Below are 19,810 nucleotides of genomic sequence, written 5' to 3'. Positions count from 1 at the left end.
GGGGAATAGTGCCCTCGTGAATGGGGATCCCCCCATCACACGGCTGCCCTCCCCTCTTGTTCCCAAACTGCACTCGTTTCAGTCACAGGACAGCAAAAAGCAGCATGAAAATCATAGAATTGTTTGGTTGGAAAAAGCCTCTGAGATCATAGAATCCAACCATCCCTGTCAACTGCTGAACCACCCTTGAGCCCCTCATCTACCCATCTTTTAAACACCTCTTTTAAATGCCCTCACGAGAGTCAATCCGCTTTTTCTGGGCAGCTCCTGATCAGGTTCCATCACAGAGGATGCAGCGCTCCAGCCGGACCTGTGGTTCCTGTGGGAATGCCAGAATGAGCCTCCCCAGCTTTTCTGGAGCTCCTTTCCATACTGGAAGCTGCTGGTCTCCCCTAGGCTGAACAAACCCAACTCTCCCAGCCTGTCCTTGGCCTTGGGGCTTCCAACCTATTCTCCACCCAGCCTGTGATGTCCCCGACCCAGGTGAAACTCCTCCCTTAAGTCTAAGCAGCCTAAATGTGCTCCATCACCTCGTTCAAGACAAATCATTACATTACACTGAGGTGAGGTATCTATGATAAATTCTGTTTGCATTCACCTTCCTCTCTTGAATCTGTTTCCTTTAAAGAAACCTCCCAAGCCCGTGCTGTGTTTTAATCCCTCTTTTCCCTTTTCTGGATGTGAAAGGCTCATTTGCTGCATTTGTTTGCTGCTTGAGCCAGATCCAGGTTATCCTCAATCCAGTCCTTCACAGCGAGACAACCTTGCTCTTTTCCTCCTGGAGTTCACGTGTCTCCTCCTGATTGACCCTCATCTCATGCATTCAAAGCGTGTCCTCCTCTGGTGGTCCTGCCTCAGGCGCTCTCTGTCCTTCACATCGCACTCAGACTGATGTCCTGCGCAGCCACAAGTCTCTCTCTCTTCTCGATACAAATGCATGCACGCTGAGTTTTTCTCCATGAAACGCCAGCAGGTCCTGACCCGTGCCGGCGTGACACCGGTGGGCTCTGGCCATACCTGTGACCTCTCCCACCATTCCTCTCAGGGGCAGCCCCACTGCACATCTACAGTGTGGTGTGATTTACTGCTCGTTTGCAGCATCGCTGCCTCTCTGCGCATGCCTGCTGTGTCCGGATTTACCGCCCGCATCCAGGGTTCCCTCTGCACATCCACAGCACGGCTGGTTTTAGTGCTCCACACGCCTGCTCTGACCGTGTGTGGTGATTTACCAGGAAGGCTGTTGCCTCTGTGTAGATCGCCTTGAGTCACTGCTCACGCACGCCACTGCCCCTCTCCAAGGCAACAGGCTGCCTGGTTCAACCCTTGTGCCCACCACTGGCTTGGATTTAGAATCCTGGAATAGTTTGGGTTGGAAGGGACTTTCAAGCCCATCCAGTTCCAACCCCCGTCATGTGCAAGGACACCTCCCACTGGATCGTCTTTTCCAGAGAGAAGCTGAACTCAAAAGCATCTTGCTCTCTTCTGCTGTAACTTAGAGCTGAGCTCCCAGATGCCATGGGCTGAGGGAAGTAGTCCAGGTGGGACCAGGAAGGGCCGGAGAGTTCATCACCACCCTAGTTAGGGCTCTTGCCCTGCCGTTTGACTTCCAGCCAGTCCCAAAGGAAGCAGCGCATCCTAACAGAGCAGGCAAGGAAGCAAGGACAGGGATGGCCTCAAGGTGCGCCAGGGGAGGTTTAGATTGGATATTAGGAAAAATTCCTTCATGGAAAAAGCAGTGAAGCCCTGGCTGAGGCTGCCCAGGTCAGGGGTGGGGTCCCCATCCCTGGAGGGGTTCACAGAACATGCAGCCGTGGCACCTGGGATAGGGTTCAGTCAGCACAGGGTAGTCAGGCTGGCAGTTGGATTGGGCAAACTGAGAGGGCTTTTCCAACCTCAGTGATTCCTTGATTCTACGTTTGCAGACCCTGAGCTGCCCTGCACAGCTGAGGGTCCCTCTGAAAGCCCATCACTCCAGGCTGATTCCAGGCTCTGCAGACAGTGCGGTAATTCGTGCTGGCAGCAGCTGCTCCTGCTATCAGCACCGCAATAATTGTCCCTGCTGGGCTGCTCCCGCTCGGGGCCGTTAGCAGCATGATCCCTCTTTTATCATCCTATGTCTCGTTCCCATCTTGGCAGCCACTGTCCGTTAGTGAGGCTGAACGTGTGTGGAGATGCAAGGTGGAGTCACCCTGTGGCAGGTGAGGATTCTCCTGTGCTCACAGATTGCTCCGGGCGTGGAGTGGGAGTATACCTCTCCTGTGGCTGGGTGCAGGGATGAGGTGGTGGTGCTAAGAGCGGCGAGATCCCTGCATGGCGCCCTGGCTCTGTGATCCACCCCACAGTGCGATGGGTTTGCCCGTGATATCTCTGCGTGCCAGGGACCATTGATCCCTCCCTGCTGGTGGAGGCTCCGCTCATTTCCATTTAGATAGAGGAATTTCAATCTCAGCTGGATGTCTCCTTGCCACGGCAAAGCTCGCGACCCAAATTTCCAGTTTCCTTCCCCACGCCATGCCAGATGCACTCCGCTGGCTTGGGAACGGGAATGCAGTGAGATGCCACAGCCTGGCAGAGGTAGACAGTCGGGTATGTGAACACAGGTGATTATCTGTGTGTAGCTCTACGTACAGGTTCTGCGCACCCAAATTCACCTGCATGGCCCAAAGTGGAGCTTCTCATGCGCCCCCCTGCCCCACCCATGGCCAGGGACAGCAGACCAGAGCCAACGTGGAGAGCTGGCCCCCGCGATACAAGGGAGAGAGGTTGGGTATGCAGGGAGAAGGCACCCAGGTGACCACAGCAGAGAACAACCACTTATTTCTTCTTCCCAGTGGGAAAAACGCCACGGGGATGTTTATTAAGGGGTGGGATGTCGTTGTTTGCTGCCTACACGGACGACCTGTTCACTTCCCCACGCACAGGTGGGGACAGGGAGCTCCTGATCCTCACTGTGGTCTCCGCCACCATATGCTTAGCATCTCCATTCCTGTAGGAATAAAGACACAGTTGTGCTCGGAAAAAGCCGTGAGGACTCAAGGAAAAGAAGCTGGAGAGGGTTGAGGGCAGGGAGCTGCGGGCAGTGTGGTGTGGGGGGGACAGGGGAGCCGCGGCCCGTGTGGTGTGGGGGGACAGGGGAGCCGCGGCCCGTGTGGTGTGGGGGGGACAGGGGAGCTGCGGTCTGTGTGGTGTGGGGGGGACAGGGGAGCCGCGGGCTGTGTGGTGTGGGGGGGACAGGGGAGCCGCGGCCCGTGTGGTGTGGGGGGGACAGGGGAGCCGCGGCCCGTGTGGTGTGGGGGGACAGGGGAGCCGCGGGCTGTGTGGTGTGGGGGGACAGGGGAGCCGCGGGCCGTGTGGTGTGGGGGAACAGGGGAGCCGCGGCCCGTGTGGTGTGGGGGAACAGGGGAGCCGCGGCCCGTGTGGTGTGGGGGAACAGGGGAGCCGCGGGCTGTGTGGTGTGGGGGGACAGGGGAGCCGCGGGCTGTGTGGTGTGGGGGGACAGGGGAGCTGCGGGCTGTGTGGTGTGGGGGAACAGGGGAGCCGCGGGCTGTGTGGTGGGGGGGAACAGGGGAGCCGCGGGCTGTGTGGTGGGGGGGGACAGGGGAGCCGCGGGCTGTGTGGTGGGGGGGGACAGGGGAGCCGCGGGCTGTGTGGTGTGGGGGGACAGGGGAGCCGCGGGCTGTGTGGTGGGGGGGAACAGGGGAGCCGCGGGCAGTGTGGTGTGGGGGGACAGGGGAGCCGCGGGCAGTGTGGTGTGGGGGGACAGGGGAGCCGCGGCCCGTGTGGTGGGGGGGACAGGGGAGCCGCGGGCTGTGTGGTGTGGGGGGACAGGGGAGCCGCGGGCTGTGTGGTGGTGGGGGACAGGGGAGCCGCGGGCTGTGTGGTGGGGGGGACAGGGGAGCCGCGGGCTGGCGGGCGATGACGCTCCGCGGTCTTCCCCGGCCGTGAGCGCCCGCGGCGGATCCCCGGCAGCTCCTCCTCCTCCCTCGCCGCTCCCGCTGCTCCCGGCCCCACCCAACCCTCCTGCGGGCTGGGCGGGGCTGTGATTGCCTGGGAGGCTCCGGGGCGGGGCCAGACAGTCATTGGATGGTAATGAGGGGCGTGTCAACCAGCGAGGGGGCGTGACCAGACTGTGATTGGCTAGATAGGGCTCCGGGGGCGGGACCGGGCGTTGAGGGGGCGCGGTCAAAGGCGGGACCAGACTGCGATTGGCAGAGCGGGGACGTGGCCAGAACGCTGAGAGGGCGTGATTGGCCGATCGGGGCCCGAGGGGGCAGGGCCAAGCCGTGACTGGCCAGGCAAGGGACTGGGGGCGGGCCAAACAGGTGACGTGCGAGTTGTGATTGGCCGCTCGTTGCTCTCGGGGGCGGGTCCAGCCCGCCATTGGCCGGCGGGGCCCCACGGGGCGGGGCTCGGGCTCGGCGCGCGGCGCCCGCAATGGCGACGGCTGTAGTGGAGGCGCGGCTGCGGCGGAAGCAGCTGCTGAGCGCGGAGGAGGCCGAGCTGTTCGAGCTGGCTCAGGCGGCGGGCAGCGGGCTGGACCCGGAGGTGTTCCGGTGAGACCCCGGCCCTCTCGGTGCCCGTTGCGGTCTTCGGTCGTTCCCGCTCTCTCGGTCACTCCCGGTTCCCCCCCGGTTCCTCTCCCGGCCAGCCCCTCAGTCCCCTCGATGCACCCAGTGCCCCCCGCCGGCCCCCTCGGTGCCCCCGGTCCTCCCCATCGCTGCCGGCCTGCTCCCCGGTGCCACGGCGGTGCTCTCGGTCCCCTCTTGTATCTCCCAGTCCCTCGAGTCCCCCTTGTGTCCCCTCGATGCCCTCAGTCCTGCCCGTGCCCCTGGTCCCCGTCTGTCTCCTCAGGTCCCCTCGGTCCCCCACAGTCTCTCCCAGTCCCCCTCCCGGTCCTCTGATCCCCCTCGGTGTACCCCCTGCCGATGGTGCTGGTTCCTCGCAGGGTGCTGCTGGACCTGCTGCGCATGAACGTGGCGCCGCTCGCCGTCTTCCAGGTGCTCAAGTCGATGTGTGCGGGGCAGCGGCTGCCGCCGGGACACGAGGGTCCCCCCGCCGCGGCGCCGATCACCACTGCCGACAGCCGAGGTGGGTGCGAGACCCCCGGCTCCATCCACGCTCCCTGACTCCCCAGCGGCCTGGGGTGCCGGGCGACAGCGGCTGAGCACGGGCCGGTGGGGCCCAGGGGGCCATGGAGGGGCAGCGGGAGCAGGGAGGGGATCGCCCCCTGCACTCGGCGCTGGAGAGGCAACTCAACTCTTGGGCTCAGTTCTGGGTCCCTCACCCCAAGAAGGACATTGAGGGGCTGGAACGTCTCCGGAGGATGTAACGGAGCTGGGAAGAATCTGGAGAACAGGGGTTGTGGGAGCAGCCGAGGGCCCTGGGGCTGTTTAGCCTGGAGAAGAGGAGGGGAGACCTCATCGCTCTCTGCAGCTCCTGGAAGGGAGGGTGGAGCGAGGTGGGTGCTGGGCTCTGCTCCCAGGGAATAAGGCATGGGATGGGAGGAAATGGCTTCACGTTGTGGCAGAGGAGGGTGAGGTTGGATAGTAGGAAATATTTCTTCCTTGGCAGAGGCCGCTCTAGGGCAGGGATGGAGTCCCCATCCCTGGAGGGGTTCACAAAGTGTGTGGCCGTGGCACCTGTGGACAAGGTTCAGTCAGCACAGGGCGGTTGGGCTGGCAGCTGGGCTGGGTGAGCTGAGGGGCCTTTTCCACCTTCCATGAGTCCATGTTCTTGTGCTGCAGAAATTACAGTTAAGTATTTTCTGAATTGCAGATGCTGATATCAATTATTTTACACCTGATTACAAGACTTCTCAGCTTTGCCATACTTTCTTGCTTGGCTGAAGGTCCCTTGGTTAAAAATTCCAGCTCCTTTCCTCTCCAGAGAGGCTGTAACTAATCCCAAAATATGGGTGATGTGTAATGAAATGCTTTTTTCTGCTTCAAAAGAAGCAGCAGACAAACAGCTCTTATTTCTTTCTCCTTATCCCAGGAGGGTTGGGCTTGTGTTTGTCTCTTAAAGAGCCCCAGGGATGACTCCAAAGGAAGCAGCTTCGCATTTGAGTTATCTTTGGGGAGGGAGATTTTTGATTAAGTTCTCTTTTGGCTGGTTTCTTGCATCTACAGCTGTTTGTGCTGCAGTTGCTCTGTGACAGCCAGAGGCATCCAAGATAAGGAGTCTTGTGTCACTGAGGGAAATAGTAGTGGAATCGCTTTGTTCATCTGTCGTACTTGAGTTACAGAGAGTTTGTGGTTGTTCAACTTCGTTTATGCTTTGAGATAACTGAGCCTCGCATCATCTCCGTGGCCTCCTCTGGCCTCACTCCCACAGCTCCATGTCCTCCCTGTGCTGAGGACTCCAGAGCTGGACACAGGCTCCAGAGGGGTCTCCCGGAGCGGAGCAGAGGGGCAGAATCCCCTCCCTCCCTGCTGGTCCCATGGCTCTGGGTGCAGCCCAGGACACAGTTATTGCTCTTCATTTTAGTTGCATGCGTGTAACTGCTGTAACCACACCTCACTGCATCTCCGTGCTTTGTTCCCCCCCCCATGCTATTACTATTTTTTTTGTGCTTCTTGGAACTTGCTACCTTTAGTAAAATGCCCTGGGTAGGAGTCTGAGCTCCTGGAAACCCCAGAACATGGCAGGAAATCCAACCTTGCTCATCAGGACGCAGAAGTGACATGAAGAGAAGGGGTCATGATCTGATAGTGTGACTGCAGGCTTCAGAAACTGGTGGCCACTGGCACATGGATTCAGTTATCCCAGCCTTGACGTGTCGGAGGCTCCTCGTGTTCTTGAGGTGTCAGATGCTCTTTGTGTTCTTCTTGAGGTGTTCCTGTGCCAGATGAAAGTAGGTTTGAAGAGAACAAAGTGGCCGGTTACTTTGTAGATTAAACCTGTTGAAAACGAGCAGTGCTCCTGCTTGTTTTGGGTTTGTGGCCCTGATATCTGCTGAGCTGAACTCACAAATCCCCTTTCTGAGTTGTATGCTGGATACACCTGTGACAGCCAATCCAGTTTTGCCTCTTGTGTGACTTCCAAAGCAGCGCTTGTGGCTTGGATGCTGTCTGGGTGACACGGAGGAGTGGTAGTTGAACATCAATGTTGTGCTTGTTTATTCAGGGAGAAATAAAAGCACTTCTGCTGTCAGCGGGACCCAGGTTCTTGCAGAGAGGAGCAGCCGGGAAGGATCTGCCCAGAGGATGCCTCGGCAGCCAAGCGCGAGCCGTATGCAGAAGACAGGAGCTTCTGGAAGGAGCAGTGGAGGAGGCAACAGTACCTAAACAAGACCTTGGAGCCGATGTGTTTTGATGCTTGATGATGTACATAAACTGTGCGTGTTAAATCCTTCCTTGTGTGTATGACCCCAACAAACATGATTTGTAACACATAGAACAGCACTGCTGCTCATTTCCAAACCTTCCCTCGCCAACGCAGACGGCGAGGGGTTACCTGGGGGCATCGGGAAAAAGAAAGAGGGGGGAGCCTAGAAAAGCCTGGATTAGTGATTATTCATTTACAAAAGTTACAGATCCCTGAGCCTAATGATACGGGTTAAATGAGGAGGTCATGCCCGATACAGGGGAGAACAGCTTCATCCCTTCATCTGAGATAAATGCAAGTGGCTAAAACAGGTAAGTGGATTTGATAGAGTTTAAGTGTTGCCGTTCATCATTTCAGAACGTATTCAGGGGATGGGCCTGCCTGCTGCAGCCTCGGTGGCTGGAGCTGTTACTGAAATCCATTTCCCTAATGAGGAGAAAGTGCCCGCATCCTTTGTGGATGATAGATGTTTCCTACACCCGAGGACATTGCATCCATCAGCTGGGTTCAGCAGGTGCTGAAATCTCTCCACTCCCTGAAATCCCTGCACTCCCTGATCAAGAGCCCCTCCCCAGCTTTCTTGGAACCTCTTTCCATACTGGAAGCTGCTCTAAGGTCTCCCCGCAGCCTTCTCTTCTCCAGGCTGAACAACCCCTACTCTCCCAGCCTGTCCTTGGACGGGAGGTGCTCCAGCCCTCGCATCATCTCTGAGGCCTCCTCTGGCCTCGCTCCCACAGCTCCATGTCCTCCCTGTGCTGAGGACTCCAGAGCTGGACACAGGCTCCAGGTGGGTCTCCCAGAGCGGAGCAGAGGGGCAGAATCCCCTCCCTCCCTGCTGGTCCCAGTGCTCTGAGTGCAGCCCAGGACATGGGTGGTTTCTGGGTTGCAAGCGCATGTCGCAGCTCCTGTGGAGCTTCTCCTCCCTCAGCACCCCAAGTTCTTCAACTCAGTTGAGGATATATTTTGTGTGTCTCTCTGGACCCCATTTGTGACCCCATTCCATTGCCCCCTGACCTGTCACCCAGTTGCCGTGCGGTTATTTTTTGACAATTCTTTGCTCTTTGATTGAGGTTTTTTCCTGCTCAAATATGAAAAAAAACCTGCAGGGTAAAGGGCTGAGAGAGCTCGGGGAGGGACTGGAAGGGGAGGCTGTCCCAGGGGACCCATTCAGGGCTGGGGGCTGCTGACAGGACCCTCCTTTCCAGTGTGGGGAGCAGGAGCAGCCGAGAGGCCATGTATGTAGGAGCAGGAAAAAATGAGCAAATAGGGAGCAGAGTGGCGCAGCGGAAGCGTGCTGGGCCCATAACCCAGAGGTCGATGGATCGAAACCATCCTCTGCTAATGCATTTTTTTCCACCCTGATGCGTCACAGCCACTCTCTCTCCCTTCCATCCTTCAGCAGGCATTCCCTGCACTGCTCTGTTCCTGCTCTCTGGGCACCTGTGGCCATGGCCCTCCCTGTCCCACAGCCCCTTCTCTCTGCCAATGCCACCTTCTTTCTCCTTTCCCTGCGCAGCACCCAAAGTGCCCTCAGCAGGCAGAGCTCTCCCTGCAAGGCACTGGGGACGCAGTTGTTTCCCCTTCCCATCATGCAGCCCAATCCCAGCTGCACCAACGCCGGGCAGTCCCTGATCTTGAGTCCCTGGCCGACCTCTCGCATCTCCAGAACCATTCATGCTCGTGGCAGCTTGTGCAGGAGTGCCGCGTGCCCCATGCGTTGGTGGTATAGTGGTGAGCATAGCTGCCTTCCAAGCAGTTGACCCGGGTTCGATTCCCGGCCAACGCAGCCAGGCTTTTCTTGCAGCGCTCCCGGAGCATTGGCCGGGGCCCCGCAGGACACGTTTGGGCCTGGCCCGGAGCCACACCTGCCGCTGGGCTCGGCTGCAAGAAAAGCCATCTGCCGCGGCACGGAGAGGAGGAGACCGAGAGCCACCAGCTGGGCGTCCTGCCCAGGGAGCAGCACCGCAGGGACCCTGAGCGTCACAGGGACGGAGCGCGACAGCGTTCCTGGCACACGAGAACCGAGACACCGCGGCTTCTCCTGCAGCTTCAGCTGTGGGGAAGGAGCGGAGTTTCTCGGAACGCGACTCTGCCTGATGGGGAGAAGCTTCTCCAGTGTCTGATCCCAGGGCTGCTTCAAGCAAAAGCGTCAACGTCCTTTGCTGTGGTGACAGTGACAAACCTTTGGGGGCAGCGGGGTTGTCTGGGGGGTCCCACTCCACCGCTCTGAGGCTTTTTGGCCCTTCTCTCGCCTGCTGGGCTGAATGGGAGACTCTGGGGTCAGTTCAGGGAGCTCCACCTGCAACTGGTGGTGGGGTGAGAACACAGCGCAGTGCTCTGACCTGCACAGCCCCCAGCAAACTGAGGGAGGAGGAGAACAAACCGGCACAATTCTCATGGATGCTGCGCAAAGTGTTTAATGGCAGGAGAGACTGCGGTGGCACAGGACAGGGACAGCGAGGAGCAGAGGGCACAGGGCCAGCCGGGACGAGGACACCCAGCGCGGCTGCCAGCCGTGGCCAAGCTCCTGCGCGGGGTTCCCGTCTCGCCGCCCGCTCCAAAGGGGACGATGCGGCGGCTTCAGCAGTTGAGAGGGCAGCGCAGGCGAGGCAGACACAGCCCTGCGCCCCCCAGAGCAAAGGAGCCCCCAGAGGAGATGGGAACCCCCCCGGCGCTGAGGGAGCTCCCGACGGCAGCCGAGAGAGAGGAGCCCACGGCTGTGCTCTGAGGGAAGGAGGTGAGGATGGGGCCCGGCAGGGTCACCACCACCGGCGACGCCTCGATGGCCACCGTCGAGTCGGCGCAGCGGGCCACGCAGGGCTCACTGCAGCTGCTGGCGAGGGGCGTTGGGCCGCAGGGGCCGCACGGACGTGGCACACACGCGCTGAAGCAAGACATCTCTGCTGCAGGGAGCCAAAGCTGAAAGACAGAGCAGGCACTGACGCCGGCCTCAATGCCCGCCCACGGTTCTCCTCCTCAGCTCTTCCCACGGGCGCTGTCGCCTTTCAAAGCCCCCCTGTGCCCACGGATTCCATCCCGCTTGAGAGAACCCCTCCTTCCCAGCTCTGCCCACCTCCGCGGACAGGAGGGAACGAGGTGAGGGCCCTCCAAGGCTTCCATTGCCGGGCCAAGCGCAGGCAGCCCAAGGCTCAGCCGCAGCAGCCCCGTGGCAGCAGAGGAGCCGCCGGAGAGATGGAGCGGGCTCAGGCTTACCTCGATCCTTGAGCGAGGGAGGCAAGAGAGGAGGATGCAGAGCCTGCAGCAGCGCGGGCTTTTATGCAGAGTGCCAGAGCCCTGCGGGGCACAAACATTCCTCCATCCTGAAGCACCTCCACACACGGCGGTGCCGCTTGCCGAGGCCTCGTTGCTGATTACGTCCTCGTCTCTTTCATCTGGGATGTTGTGCTCCCTTTTCAGACCACGGAACATCAAAGGCATGGATGTGTCCCAGCTTCCTGAGGCCAAGGAGCTCCAAGGTGTCGGGCCAGCGTGCAGGGACATTTTTGGTGGGTGCACTTTGTGGGCTGGAGGGAAGTCCCCCGCAGGCAGAACTGATGGCCACGAGGACCTTGCTTACGCACATCAGGCTCTACCACGCACTGCTTTTTGTGATCAAAGAGATGCCCAGGTCCATCTCTGAAGGAGACCCACACCCACTGACCTCGTTTGCTCAGCAAGTTCATCGCAGAGGCCCAAGACCTGCACGGCTGCCCTTGAGGAGAGGCGCAGGGCGGGGAGCCAAGGGCTCCTGGCTGTTTTTCGTGGGTGAGGGATGAGGTGGCCCATCCCAAGCTTCAGACTACAAAGGGACGTTTAATCAGTCTCCCAGAGCTCCTGGGAGTCATCACGATGTGGAAGAGTTGGGAATCCCCTGAATCCAGGCAAACACGCATTGCCCTGCTCTGGAATTAAATGGACACGGTGCCATGGTCTCAGGCAGGCCAGGGATATCCAAAATCCTGCTCTCCTCAGGGGCCGTTCCTCAGGTCTCGGCAGCATTTCTGACACAACCGCTGGTGAGATGCCATCTCTCGCTGCTGGTGCCTTCCTGGACGTTTCCTTTCAGGGGCTGCCCCAGTCTCGGAGCAGCCTAGAGTCGCGTGGAGTGGATGATCCTTATTGAGGTTCTCTGGGCGACCTCCTCCTCCAAGCAGACCAAGCTTCCCAGTTACCTCAGAAGTCTCCTATCACCTTTAGAACTCTGCCACTGTGGCAGAGATCACTATCTGGTGAGAAGCTCTTCCAACACGTTATTCCCAGAGAACCTTCATTTTTCTGAGTCAGTCTCGAGGGCACTTGAGCAGCCACAAAAAGGGAAATGCCATGGAAGGCAGCAGCAGCATGAAATTCCATCAAAGAACCAGTTGATCCAGGGTGGTGGTAAAATGGGTGGAAAAGCCCTTGAAGAATGCAGAACTTTGGACAGAATGAGTCTGTGAGCTCTGCTCTCCCTGGTACGCCTGAGGCAGGGCCATGGTGTCCACTGGATGCCACAACACAATGACTCCCCTTTGCCTGAAGCTCAGGGTTTTTCCCAGCTCTTCCGCATCACAATGACTCCCAGGAGCTCTGGGAGACTGATCCGATGTCCCTTTGTAGTTTGAAATGCTTGGGATGGGCCACCCCATCCTTGAGCCAGGAGCTCTCATGAACTTGCTGAGCAAACCAGGTCCACGTGGATGTCAGTCTCTTTCAGGGAAGGACGCAGGTATCGCTTTGATCACCCTCCAACACTCTGATTTTCTTCTTTTTGCGCAAATCATTGAATCCTGTCCCGTGCAAGAGCCTTGTCTCTAAACCGGAGAGACAGGGCCTGCACGGCTGGGCCTCTCCGTGGAGAAGGGGTTGCCTGGATGCAATGAAAGACCTGCAGACAGTGGCTCAATATCCGCGTGGAAACCGGTGGGGAGTGATGTCCCGCAGGGGTTACCGGGACGCAGGGCAGGGAGGGCCCTCAGGTAGTTGTGGCCGAGTGGTGAAGGCGATGGACTAGAAATCCATTGGGGTTTCCCCGCGCAGGTTCGAATCCTGCCAACTACGCAGCACAGTCCCTTTTGGGCTGCCTGGCAGCACCTCCCCGGCCAGGGCAGCACTGGGCTCCACGCGGCCCCTGGTGTCCCCGCACCCACAAACCCTTTGTTCTTGCCTCCCTCCAGAAATGCCTGAGGCACGGGAAAGCGGCTCCCGGTGCCCATGGCAGGCGAGCGCGGAAGGGAATGGTCTGGCGCTTGAGAAGATCTCAGCCACGGGGAGAGGTCCGGTGTTGGCGCTGAGCAGCTCTCAGTCTCGCCTGCTTCCCCAGCAGCACATCCCACCTGCTGAGCTCCCTGTGCTGAAACGCCAGCGGCTCATCCCCAGGGAGAGCCCTCAGCCCACGGCCCTCCTTGCGAGCCCAGAAGGGCAGAGCCCTGGTGGCCCTGAGATCTTGTCAGGGCTCAGCACGTGAGGCAGATGGGTGTGGGGCAGCAACAAGAGAAGGGGCCAGCGTGGGCTGCGCTGCGGGAGAGGCGCCGCCGTGCGCACGTGGCCCCGGTGGCTGAGGGTGAAGAGAAGACCTGTCCTGGGACTGAGATGTTGCAGGCGATGGGCAGGAGAGGTGGGAGAAGGAGGAACAAGACCCTTCCCGTGCCACGCAGCGGGGTTGTGCGTTGCTGGGTTTGTGTCGGTGGTGGTGTTGTCAGGGCAGGGGGAGGGTGGGAGGCGAGAGGTGAGCGCTGGTGCTGTGAGAGGCGGGGAGCGTGCGGCAGGGCTGGGGGGGGCCGGGGGGGCCGGGGGAGCAGAGTGGCGCAGCGGAAGCGTGCTGGGCCCATAACCCAGAGGTCGATGGATCGAAACCATCCTCTGCTAATGCCTTTTTTGCCTCGTCCTCACACCACGGCCGCCAGCACAGGACACTCCGAGGAACACAGCGCACAGCACTGCTTTGGCACAGGCGCTCACTTTTTAGGGCTTGAGCCTCGCCCCGGGGGCTCTGCGACCCTTGTTGGGCCGCACTTGGAGAGCAGAACCAGGGCAGCTTTCCCTGGTCTGCACGCTCCCTCGCGTTGGGCCGCGCTCTCTGCAGCTCATGGCAGGCTGCTCCGGGGCCCTCCGCCAGCTCTTGCCACGACTCAGCGTCAGCGCCTGCTTTCTCTCGTGGTCCCCTGGTGCTGCAAGGCCAGGACCTCATCCAGGACCCCGTGCACGAGGGAGGAGATGCGGTTCCTGGGTGGTGAGCGTGAGCCACGAGGCGGGAAGGAGGAGCGACAAAGTGTGTAATTGGGTGGGACGAGGTGAAAGTAAGACGTTGTCAGGTTCTGAGGAGCGTGTGTGGAGGGGGAGAGGACCTGTGAGGGTTGTGGTAAGAGCTGTGCAGGTGTCTTGGAAGTGCTTGTGAGCAGAGAGGGGTCGTCGTTGGTGTGAGCAGGCTGTTGTTGTTGGTGAGGGAGCTGTAGAGCCCGGTGATGGGGATGCAGGAGCGTCCGGTGAGGTGTGGTGTGCAGAGGGGGCAGAGGGCAGACGTGCAGGAGGTCCCATGGTGTAAAGGTGAGCACTCTGGACTCTGAATCCAGCGATCTGAGTTCAAATCTCAGTGGGACCTTTGCCCTTTTGGCTCCCCCACGGCTTTCCTCAGCCTGCTCACTCTTTTCCAGCCTCGCTCTTGCTGGGTGCTTCAATGCTTTGCCAGCTTCCTTCCCTCCCTGTGCCCCGGCCCTGGCATCGCTGCCCCTGCCCTGTGCCCTCCGCACCTCCGCTGCTTTCCCGAGCGCTGCCCCCACGCCCTCCTGGCTCCCCCGAGCCTGATGGCTGCTCCTGGACGGGGGATCCAGGCTCAGGGAGAGGAGGCTCTTCAGGCCCTAAACAAACCTTTTCCTTGGAAAGCATCTCAGGGGGTCACAGAGTGCCTCCTCCTGTGCCAAGGGGCAGCTTCACCCCAGCCAAATGCTGCTTTGTCCTCTCTGGCCATGAAATACCTCAGGACAGAAACTCACAGCCCCTCAGCACCCGGGTCCTGTGCCGACTGACCCTCAGCGTCATCGCTTTTCATCCTTTTTGGCCGAGAACGGAAATGGGGACACGGAGCCCCTGGAGATGCCCCTTTCCCACTCCTCACAAGCATCAAAATAAGAACCTGAGGCATAACGTTCACTTTCTGTGGCGTTATGGGGGGTGAGCGTTGTCTGTAGGAGGCAGGGCTCTTGTGGGAGGGTAATTGCTTCTTGACCGCTCCCTGCGCACTGGAGACAAGAGGATGGCTCCCTCTCCTCTACCCCAGGCACCCACTCTCCAGCACCCGCAGCCTTCCCTTCCCCAGGCCCGGGATGTCCTCCCTCAAGGAGAAGAAAGCTCAGACAGAGGCCAGGTGCTCCGTGTTGGGAGAGGAGAACAAACCAGCACAATTCTCATGGATGCTGCGCAAAGTGTTTAATGGCAGGAGAGACTGCGGTGGCACAGGACAGGGACAGCGAGGAGCAGAGGGCACAGGGCCAGCCGGGACGAGGACACCCAGCGCGGCTGCCAGCCGTGGCCAAGCTCCTGCGCGGGGTTCCCGTCTCGCCGCCCGCTCCAAAGGGGACGATGCGGCGGCTTCAGCAGTTGAGAGGGCAGCGCAGGCGAGGCAGACACAGCCCTGCGCCCCCCAGAGCAAAGGAGCCCCCAGAGGAGATGGGAACCCCCCCGGCGCTGAGGGAGCTCCCGACGGCAGCCGAGAGAGAGGAGCCCACGGCTGTGCTCTGAGGGAAGGAGGTGAGGATGGGGCCCGGCAGGGTCACCACCACCGGCGACGCCTCGATGGCCACCGTCGAGTCGGCGCAGCGGGCCACGCAGGGCTCACTGCAGCTGCTGGCGAGGGGCGTTGGGCCGCAGGGGCCGCAGGGACGTGGCACACACGCGCTGAAGCAAGACATCGCTGCTGCAGGGAGCCAAAGCTGAAAGACAGAGCAGGCACTGACGCCGGCCTCAATGCCCGCCCACGGTTCTCCTCCTCTGCTCTTCCCACGGGCGCTGTCGCCTTTCAAAGCCCCCCTGTGCCCACGGATTCCATCCCGCTTGAGAGAACCCCTCCTTCCCAGCTCTGCCCACCTCCGCGGACAGGAGGGAACGAGGTGAGGGCCCTCCAAGGCTTCCATTGCCGGGCCAAGCGCAGGCAGCCCAAGGCTCAGCCGCAGCAGCCCCGTGGCAGCAGAGGAGCCGCCGGAGAGATGGAGCGGGCTCAGGCTTACCTCGATCCTTGAGCGAGGGAGGCAAGAGAGGAGGATGCAGAGCCTGCAGCAGCGCGGGCTTTTATGCAGAGTGCCAGAGCCCTGCGGGGCACAAACATTCCTCCATCCTGAAGCACCTCCACACACGGGGGTGCCACTTGCCGAGGCCTCAGTGGTGATTCAACCCTCGCCTCTTTCATCTGGGATGTTTCATGTCAAATTCAATCAACCTCGAATCATGGGATGGTATTGGATTGGGGGGAACAAATGCTCCTGGCTGTTTTTCATGGGTGAGGGATGGAGTTGCCCTTTCCATGCATTTGAACCTAAAAAAAGACATTGGTTCAGTGTCCCAGAGCTCGTAGGAGTCATCACGATGTGGAAGAGTTGGGAAAATCCTGAACTGCAGGAACACTGAAGGAAAGTGGGGGAGCATTGAAGCATCCATCAAGAGCGAGGCTGGAAAAGAGTGAGCAGGCTGAGGAAAGCTGTGGGGGAGCCAAAAGGGCAAAGGTCCCACTGAGATTTGAACTCAGATCGCTGGATTCAGAGTCCAGAGTGCTCACCTTTACACCATGGGACCTCCTGCACGTCTGCCCTCTGCCCCCTCTGCACACCACACCTCACCGGACGCTCCTGCATCCCCATCACCAACAATACTCTGCTCCCGCGGATGCCGACCGCTCTCTGCTCACAAGGACTGCCTCGCAGCCCTCTCCCAACACATACCCCTCCGAGTCCCTGTGCCAAAGCGGTGCTGTGCGCTGTGTTCCTCGGAGTGTCCTGTGCTGGCGGCCGTGGTGTGAGGATGAGGCAAAAAAGGCATTAGCAGAGGATGGTTTCGATCCATCGACCTCTGGGTTATGGGCCCAGCACGCTTCCGCTGCGCCACTCTGCTCCCCTGGCCCCCCCGGCCCCCCCAGCCCTGCCGCACGCTCCCCGCCTCTCACAGCACCAGCGCTCACCTCTCGCCTCCCACCCTCCCCCTGCCCTGACAACACCACCACCGACACAAACCCAGCAACGCACAACCCCACTGGACAGGCGGCACAGGCTCCCACCTCTCCTCACCAGCACCTCCAAGGGGAATTTCTCTTGCACTACTCCACTGGGGAAAGGGAAGGGCGTAGAAAAGTGGGCAGCCTTGTGGTGTCCTTACACAGACCTCTTGAAAACCTTCCTTCAACCCAATTAAGAAGCACGCCAAGAATAAAGCCGCTCCGGATAAGACCCTTTATGACACAGTTGTTTCCTCGTGAACATGACTTGTGATTGTTGCGTGATGGAAGCCTCGTCTCCATGGAGCAGGATGTCATCCCAGCGAATCTCCAGAAGCTCCTGCCAACCTTCATCGCGCTGGGTGGGCTGAAGGCCGCAGCAGCAGCAGCAGAGGCAGCAGCAGCATGCAATTCCACAGAAGCACCGGTTGATCCAAGAGTGCTGGCAAAATGGGTGAAAAAGCCCTTGAAGAAAGGAGAACTTTGGGAGGAAGGAGTGGGTGAGCTCTGTTCTCCCTGGGGCGCCTGAGGCTGGGGCACTCTGTCCTCTGATGCTCACCGCAAAATGACTCCTGTTTGCCTGCAGCTCAGGGATTTTCCCAACTCTTCCACATCGTGATGACTCCCAGGAGCTCTGGGAGACTGATCCGATGTTCCTTTGTAGTTTGAAATGCCTGGGATGGGTCACCCCATCCCTCACCCACGAAAAACAGCCAGGAGCCCTTGGCTCCCCGCCCTGCGCCTCTCCTCAAGGGCAGCCGTGCAGGTCTTGGGCCTCTGCGATGAACTTGCTGAGCAAACGAGGTCAGTGGGTGTGGGTCTCCTTCAGAGATGGACCTGGGCATCTCTTTGATCACAAAAAGCAGTGCGTGGTAGAGCCTGATGTGCGTAAGCAAGGTCCTCGTGGCCATCAGTTCTGCCCGCGGGGGACTTCCCTCCAGCCCACAAAGTGCACCCTCCAAAAATGTCCCTGCACGCTGGCCCGACACCTTGGGGCTCCTTGGCCTCAGGAAGCTGGGACACATCCATGCCTTTGATGTTCCGTGGTCTGAAAAGGGAGCACAACATCCCAGATGAAAGAGACGAGGACGTAATCAGCAACGAGGCCTCGGCAAGCGGCACCGCCGTGTGTGGAGGTGCTTCAGGATGGAGGAATGTTTGTGCCCCGCAGGGCTCTGGCACTCTGCATAAAAGCCCGCGCTGCTGCAGGCTCTGCATCCTCCTCTCTTGCCTCCCTCGCTCAAGGATCGAGGTAAGCCTGAGCCCGCTCCATCTCTCCGGCGGCTCCTCTGCTGCCACGGGGCTGCTGCGGCTGAGCCTTGGGCTGCCTGCGCTTGGCCCGGCAATGGAAGCCTTGGAGGGCCCTCACCTCGTTCCCTCCTGTCCGCGGAGGTGGGCAGAGCTGGGAAGGAGGGGTTCTCTCAAGCGGGATGGAATCCGTGGGCACAGGGGGGCTTTGAAAGGCGACAGCGCCCGTGGGAAGAGCTGAGGAGGAGAACCGTGGGCGGGCATTGAGGCCGGCGTCAGTGCCTGCTCTGTCTTTCAGCTTTGGCTCCCTGCAGCAGAGATGTCTTGCTTCAGCGCGTGTGTGCCACGTCCGTGCGGCCCCTGCGGCCCAACGCCCCTCGCCAGCAGCTGCAGTGAGCCCTGCGTGGCCCGCTGCGCCGACTCGACGGTGGCCATCGAGGCGTCGCCGGTGGTGGTGACCCTGCCGGGCCCCATCCTCACCTCCTTCCCTCAGAGCACAGCCGTGGGCTCCTCTCTCTCGGCTGCCGTCGGGAGCTCCCTCAGCGCCGGGGGGGTTCCCATCTCCTCTGGGGGCTCCTTTGCTCTGGGGGGCGCAGGGCTGTGTCTGCCTCGCCTGCGCTGCCCTCTCAACTGCTGAAGCCGCCGCATCGTCCCCTTTGGAGCGGGCGGCGAGACGGGAACCCCGCGCAGGAGCTTGGCCACGGCTGGCAGCCGCGCTGGGTGTCCTCGTCCCGGCTGGCCCTGTGCCCTCTGCTCCTCGCTGTCCCTGTCCTGTGCCACCGCAGTCTCTCCTGCCATTAAACACTTTGCGCAGCATCCATGAGAATTGTGCCGGTTTGTTCTCCTCCTCCCTCAGTTTGCTGGGGGCTGTGCAGGTCAGAGCACTGCGCTGTGTTCTCACCCCACCACCAGTTGCAGGTGGAGCTCCCTGAACTGACCCCAGAGTCTCCCCTTCAGCCCAGCAGGCGAGAGAAGGGCCAAAAAGCCTCAGAGCGGTGGAGTGGGACCCCCCAGACAACCCCGCTGCCCCCAAAGGTTTGTCACTGTCACCACAGCAAAGGACGTTGACGCTTTTGCTTTAAGCAGCCCTGGGATCAGACACTGGAGAAGCTTCTCCCCATCAGGCAGAGTCGCGTGAGAAACTCCGCTCCTTCCCCACAGCTGAAGCTGCAGGAGAAGCCGCGGTGTCTCGGTTCTCGTGTGCCAGGAACGCTGTCGCGCTCCGTCCCTGTGACGCTCAGGGTCCCTGCGGTGCTGCTCCCTGGGCAGGGCGCCCAGCTGGTGGCTCTCGGTCTCCTCCTCTCCGTGCCGCGGCAGGTGGCTTTTCTTGCAGCCGAGCCCAGCGGCAGGTGTGGCTCCGGGCCAGGCCCAAACGCCCTCTCTCGTGGCTCCGGTGCCAACAGCACGAGGAGGAGCCCGTCCAGGAGCTCCCTCGGCAGAAGGAGACTCAGCCGGGTGTCCTGCGGGGCCCCGGCCGATGCTCCGGGAGCGCTGCAAGAAAAGCCTGGCTGCGTTGGCCGGGAATCGAACCCGGGTCAACTGCTTGGAAGGCAGCTATGCTCACCACTATACCACCAACGCATGGGGCACGCGGCACTCCTGCGCCTCCAGCCCCTGCTCGCCACCGGCGTGTTGGCTCCTTCCCATTGGACTCTCAGCAGTGCCGCTCAGACTTGGGCAGTTTGTTCTCCTCCCTCTCCCTGACCCCTGCTCTGCAGGGAAGAGGACAACCTGCCCTCTCGGAAGGGCCCCTGACACCCAGGGAGCCTCTCCTTGAACTGCTTCCAGATCAACGAACATGGACCAGCAGGGAAGGGAAGGGAAAGGCAGCAACGCCTCCCAGGGATGGATGGAACAAACAGACACGGACAGGGGTGCAAACACGACGAACGCTGCAACCTGTGACCTTGCTTTACTGGGCGGGTGCTGAGACATCGGCAGTGGGTGCCCACGGAGTTGTCACGTTGCCGTCCTTGGAGATGGCCAACATCCAGGATATCAGGGCCCGGAAGAGCCTCCTCTCCCTGAGCCTGGATCCCCCGTCCAGGAGCAGCCGTC

At 60.5% G+C, this 19,810-nt stretch overlaps 2 protein-coding genes and 8 non-coding genes across 10 annotated transcripts in view; 7 read left to right on the top strand and 3 right to left on the bottom strand.

The window, feature by feature from the left end:
- The first annotated feature begins 4,413 nt into the window (after positions 1-4,413).
- Positions 4,414-7,387, top strand: LOC104064862 (mitotic-spindle organizing protein 2B). The gene is made up of 3 exons (XM_054078023.1): positions 4,414-4,553; positions 4,946-5,088; positions 7,126-7,387. The coding sequence occupies exons 1-3, from the start codon at positions 4,435-4,437 to the stop codon at positions 7,284-7,286; spliced, it is 423 nt and encodes a 140-aa protein (XP_053933998.1). The 5' UTR covers positions 4,414-4,434; the 3' UTR covers positions 7,287-7,387.
- LOC104054369 (alpha-2,8-sialyltransferase 8E-like) overlaps positions 7,223-19,810 on the top strand; it is a 34,506-nt gene continuing 21,918 nt past the window's right edge. The window contains exons 1-2 of the mRNA XM_054078022.1: positions 7,223-7,336; positions 7,529-7,637. Of these exons, the coding sequence (XP_053933997.1) occupies positions 7,619-7,637 (19 nt within the window). The 5' untranslated portion in view covers positions 7,223-7,336; positions 7,529-7,618. The remainder of the gene's footprint in view (positions 7,337-7,528; positions 7,638-19,810) is intronic.
- On the top strand, positions 8,596-8,667 carry TRNAM-CAU (transfer RNA methionine (anticodon CAU)). The gene has a single exon. It is a non-coding gene; the product is annotated as a tRNA-Met (tRNA).
- On the top strand, positions 9,041-9,112 carry TRNAG-UCC (transfer RNA glycine (anticodon UCC)). Its single transcript has one exon. It is a non-coding gene; the product is annotated as a tRNA-Gly (tRNA).
- TRNAS-AGA (transfer RNA serine (anticodon AGA)) lies at positions 12,285-12,366 on the top strand. Its single transcript has one exon. It is a non-coding gene; the product is annotated as a tRNA-Ser (tRNA).
- TRNAM-CAU (transfer RNA methionine (anticodon CAU)) lies at positions 13,102-13,173 on the top strand. Its single transcript has one exon. It is a non-coding gene; the product is annotated as a tRNA-Met (tRNA).
- TRNAQ-CUG (transfer RNA glutamine (anticodon CUG)) lies at positions 13,835-13,906 on the top strand. The gene has a single exon. It is a non-coding gene; the product is annotated as a tRNA-Gln (tRNA).
- TRNAQ-CUG (transfer RNA glutamine (anticodon CUG)) lies at positions 16,018-16,089 on the bottom strand. The gene has a single exon. It is a non-coding gene; the product is annotated as a tRNA-Gln (tRNA).
- Positions 16,333-16,404, bottom strand: TRNAM-CAU (transfer RNA methionine (anticodon CAU)). The gene has a single exon. It is a non-coding gene; the product is annotated as a tRNA-Met (tRNA).
- Positions 19,262-19,333, bottom strand: TRNAG-UCC (transfer RNA glycine (anticodon UCC)). Its single transcript has one exon. It is a non-coding gene; the product is annotated as a tRNA-Gly (tRNA).

This window comes from Cuculus canorus, chromosome 12, assembly GCF_017976375.1.
Source record: "Cuculus canorus isolate bCucCan1 chromosome 12, bCucCan1.pri, whole genome shotgun sequence".
In the NCBI taxonomy this organism is placed as follows: Eukaryota; Metazoa; Chordata; class Aves; order Cuculiformes; family Cuculidae; genus Cuculus; species Cuculus canorus.
The sequence above is the reverse complement of the archived record's forward strand: the minus strand, read 5'-3'. Positions and strand labels throughout refer to the sequence as shown.

Excerpts from the sequence above, each read along its gene's own strand:
- LOC104064862 (XM_054078023.1), top strand. The coding sequence starts at position 4,435 with ATGGCGACGGCTGTAGTGGAGGCGCGGCTGCGGCGGAAGCAGCTGCTG. Across the intron at positions 4,554-4,945 it reads CTGGACCCGGAGGTGTTCCG|GGTGCTGCTGGACCTGCTGC; the intron begins GTGAGACCCCGG and ends GGTTCCTCGCAG. Across the intron at positions 5,089-7,125 it reads CACCACTGCCGACAGCCGAG|GGAGAAATAAAAGCACTTCT; the intron begins GTGGGTGCGAGA and ends TTGTTTATTCAG.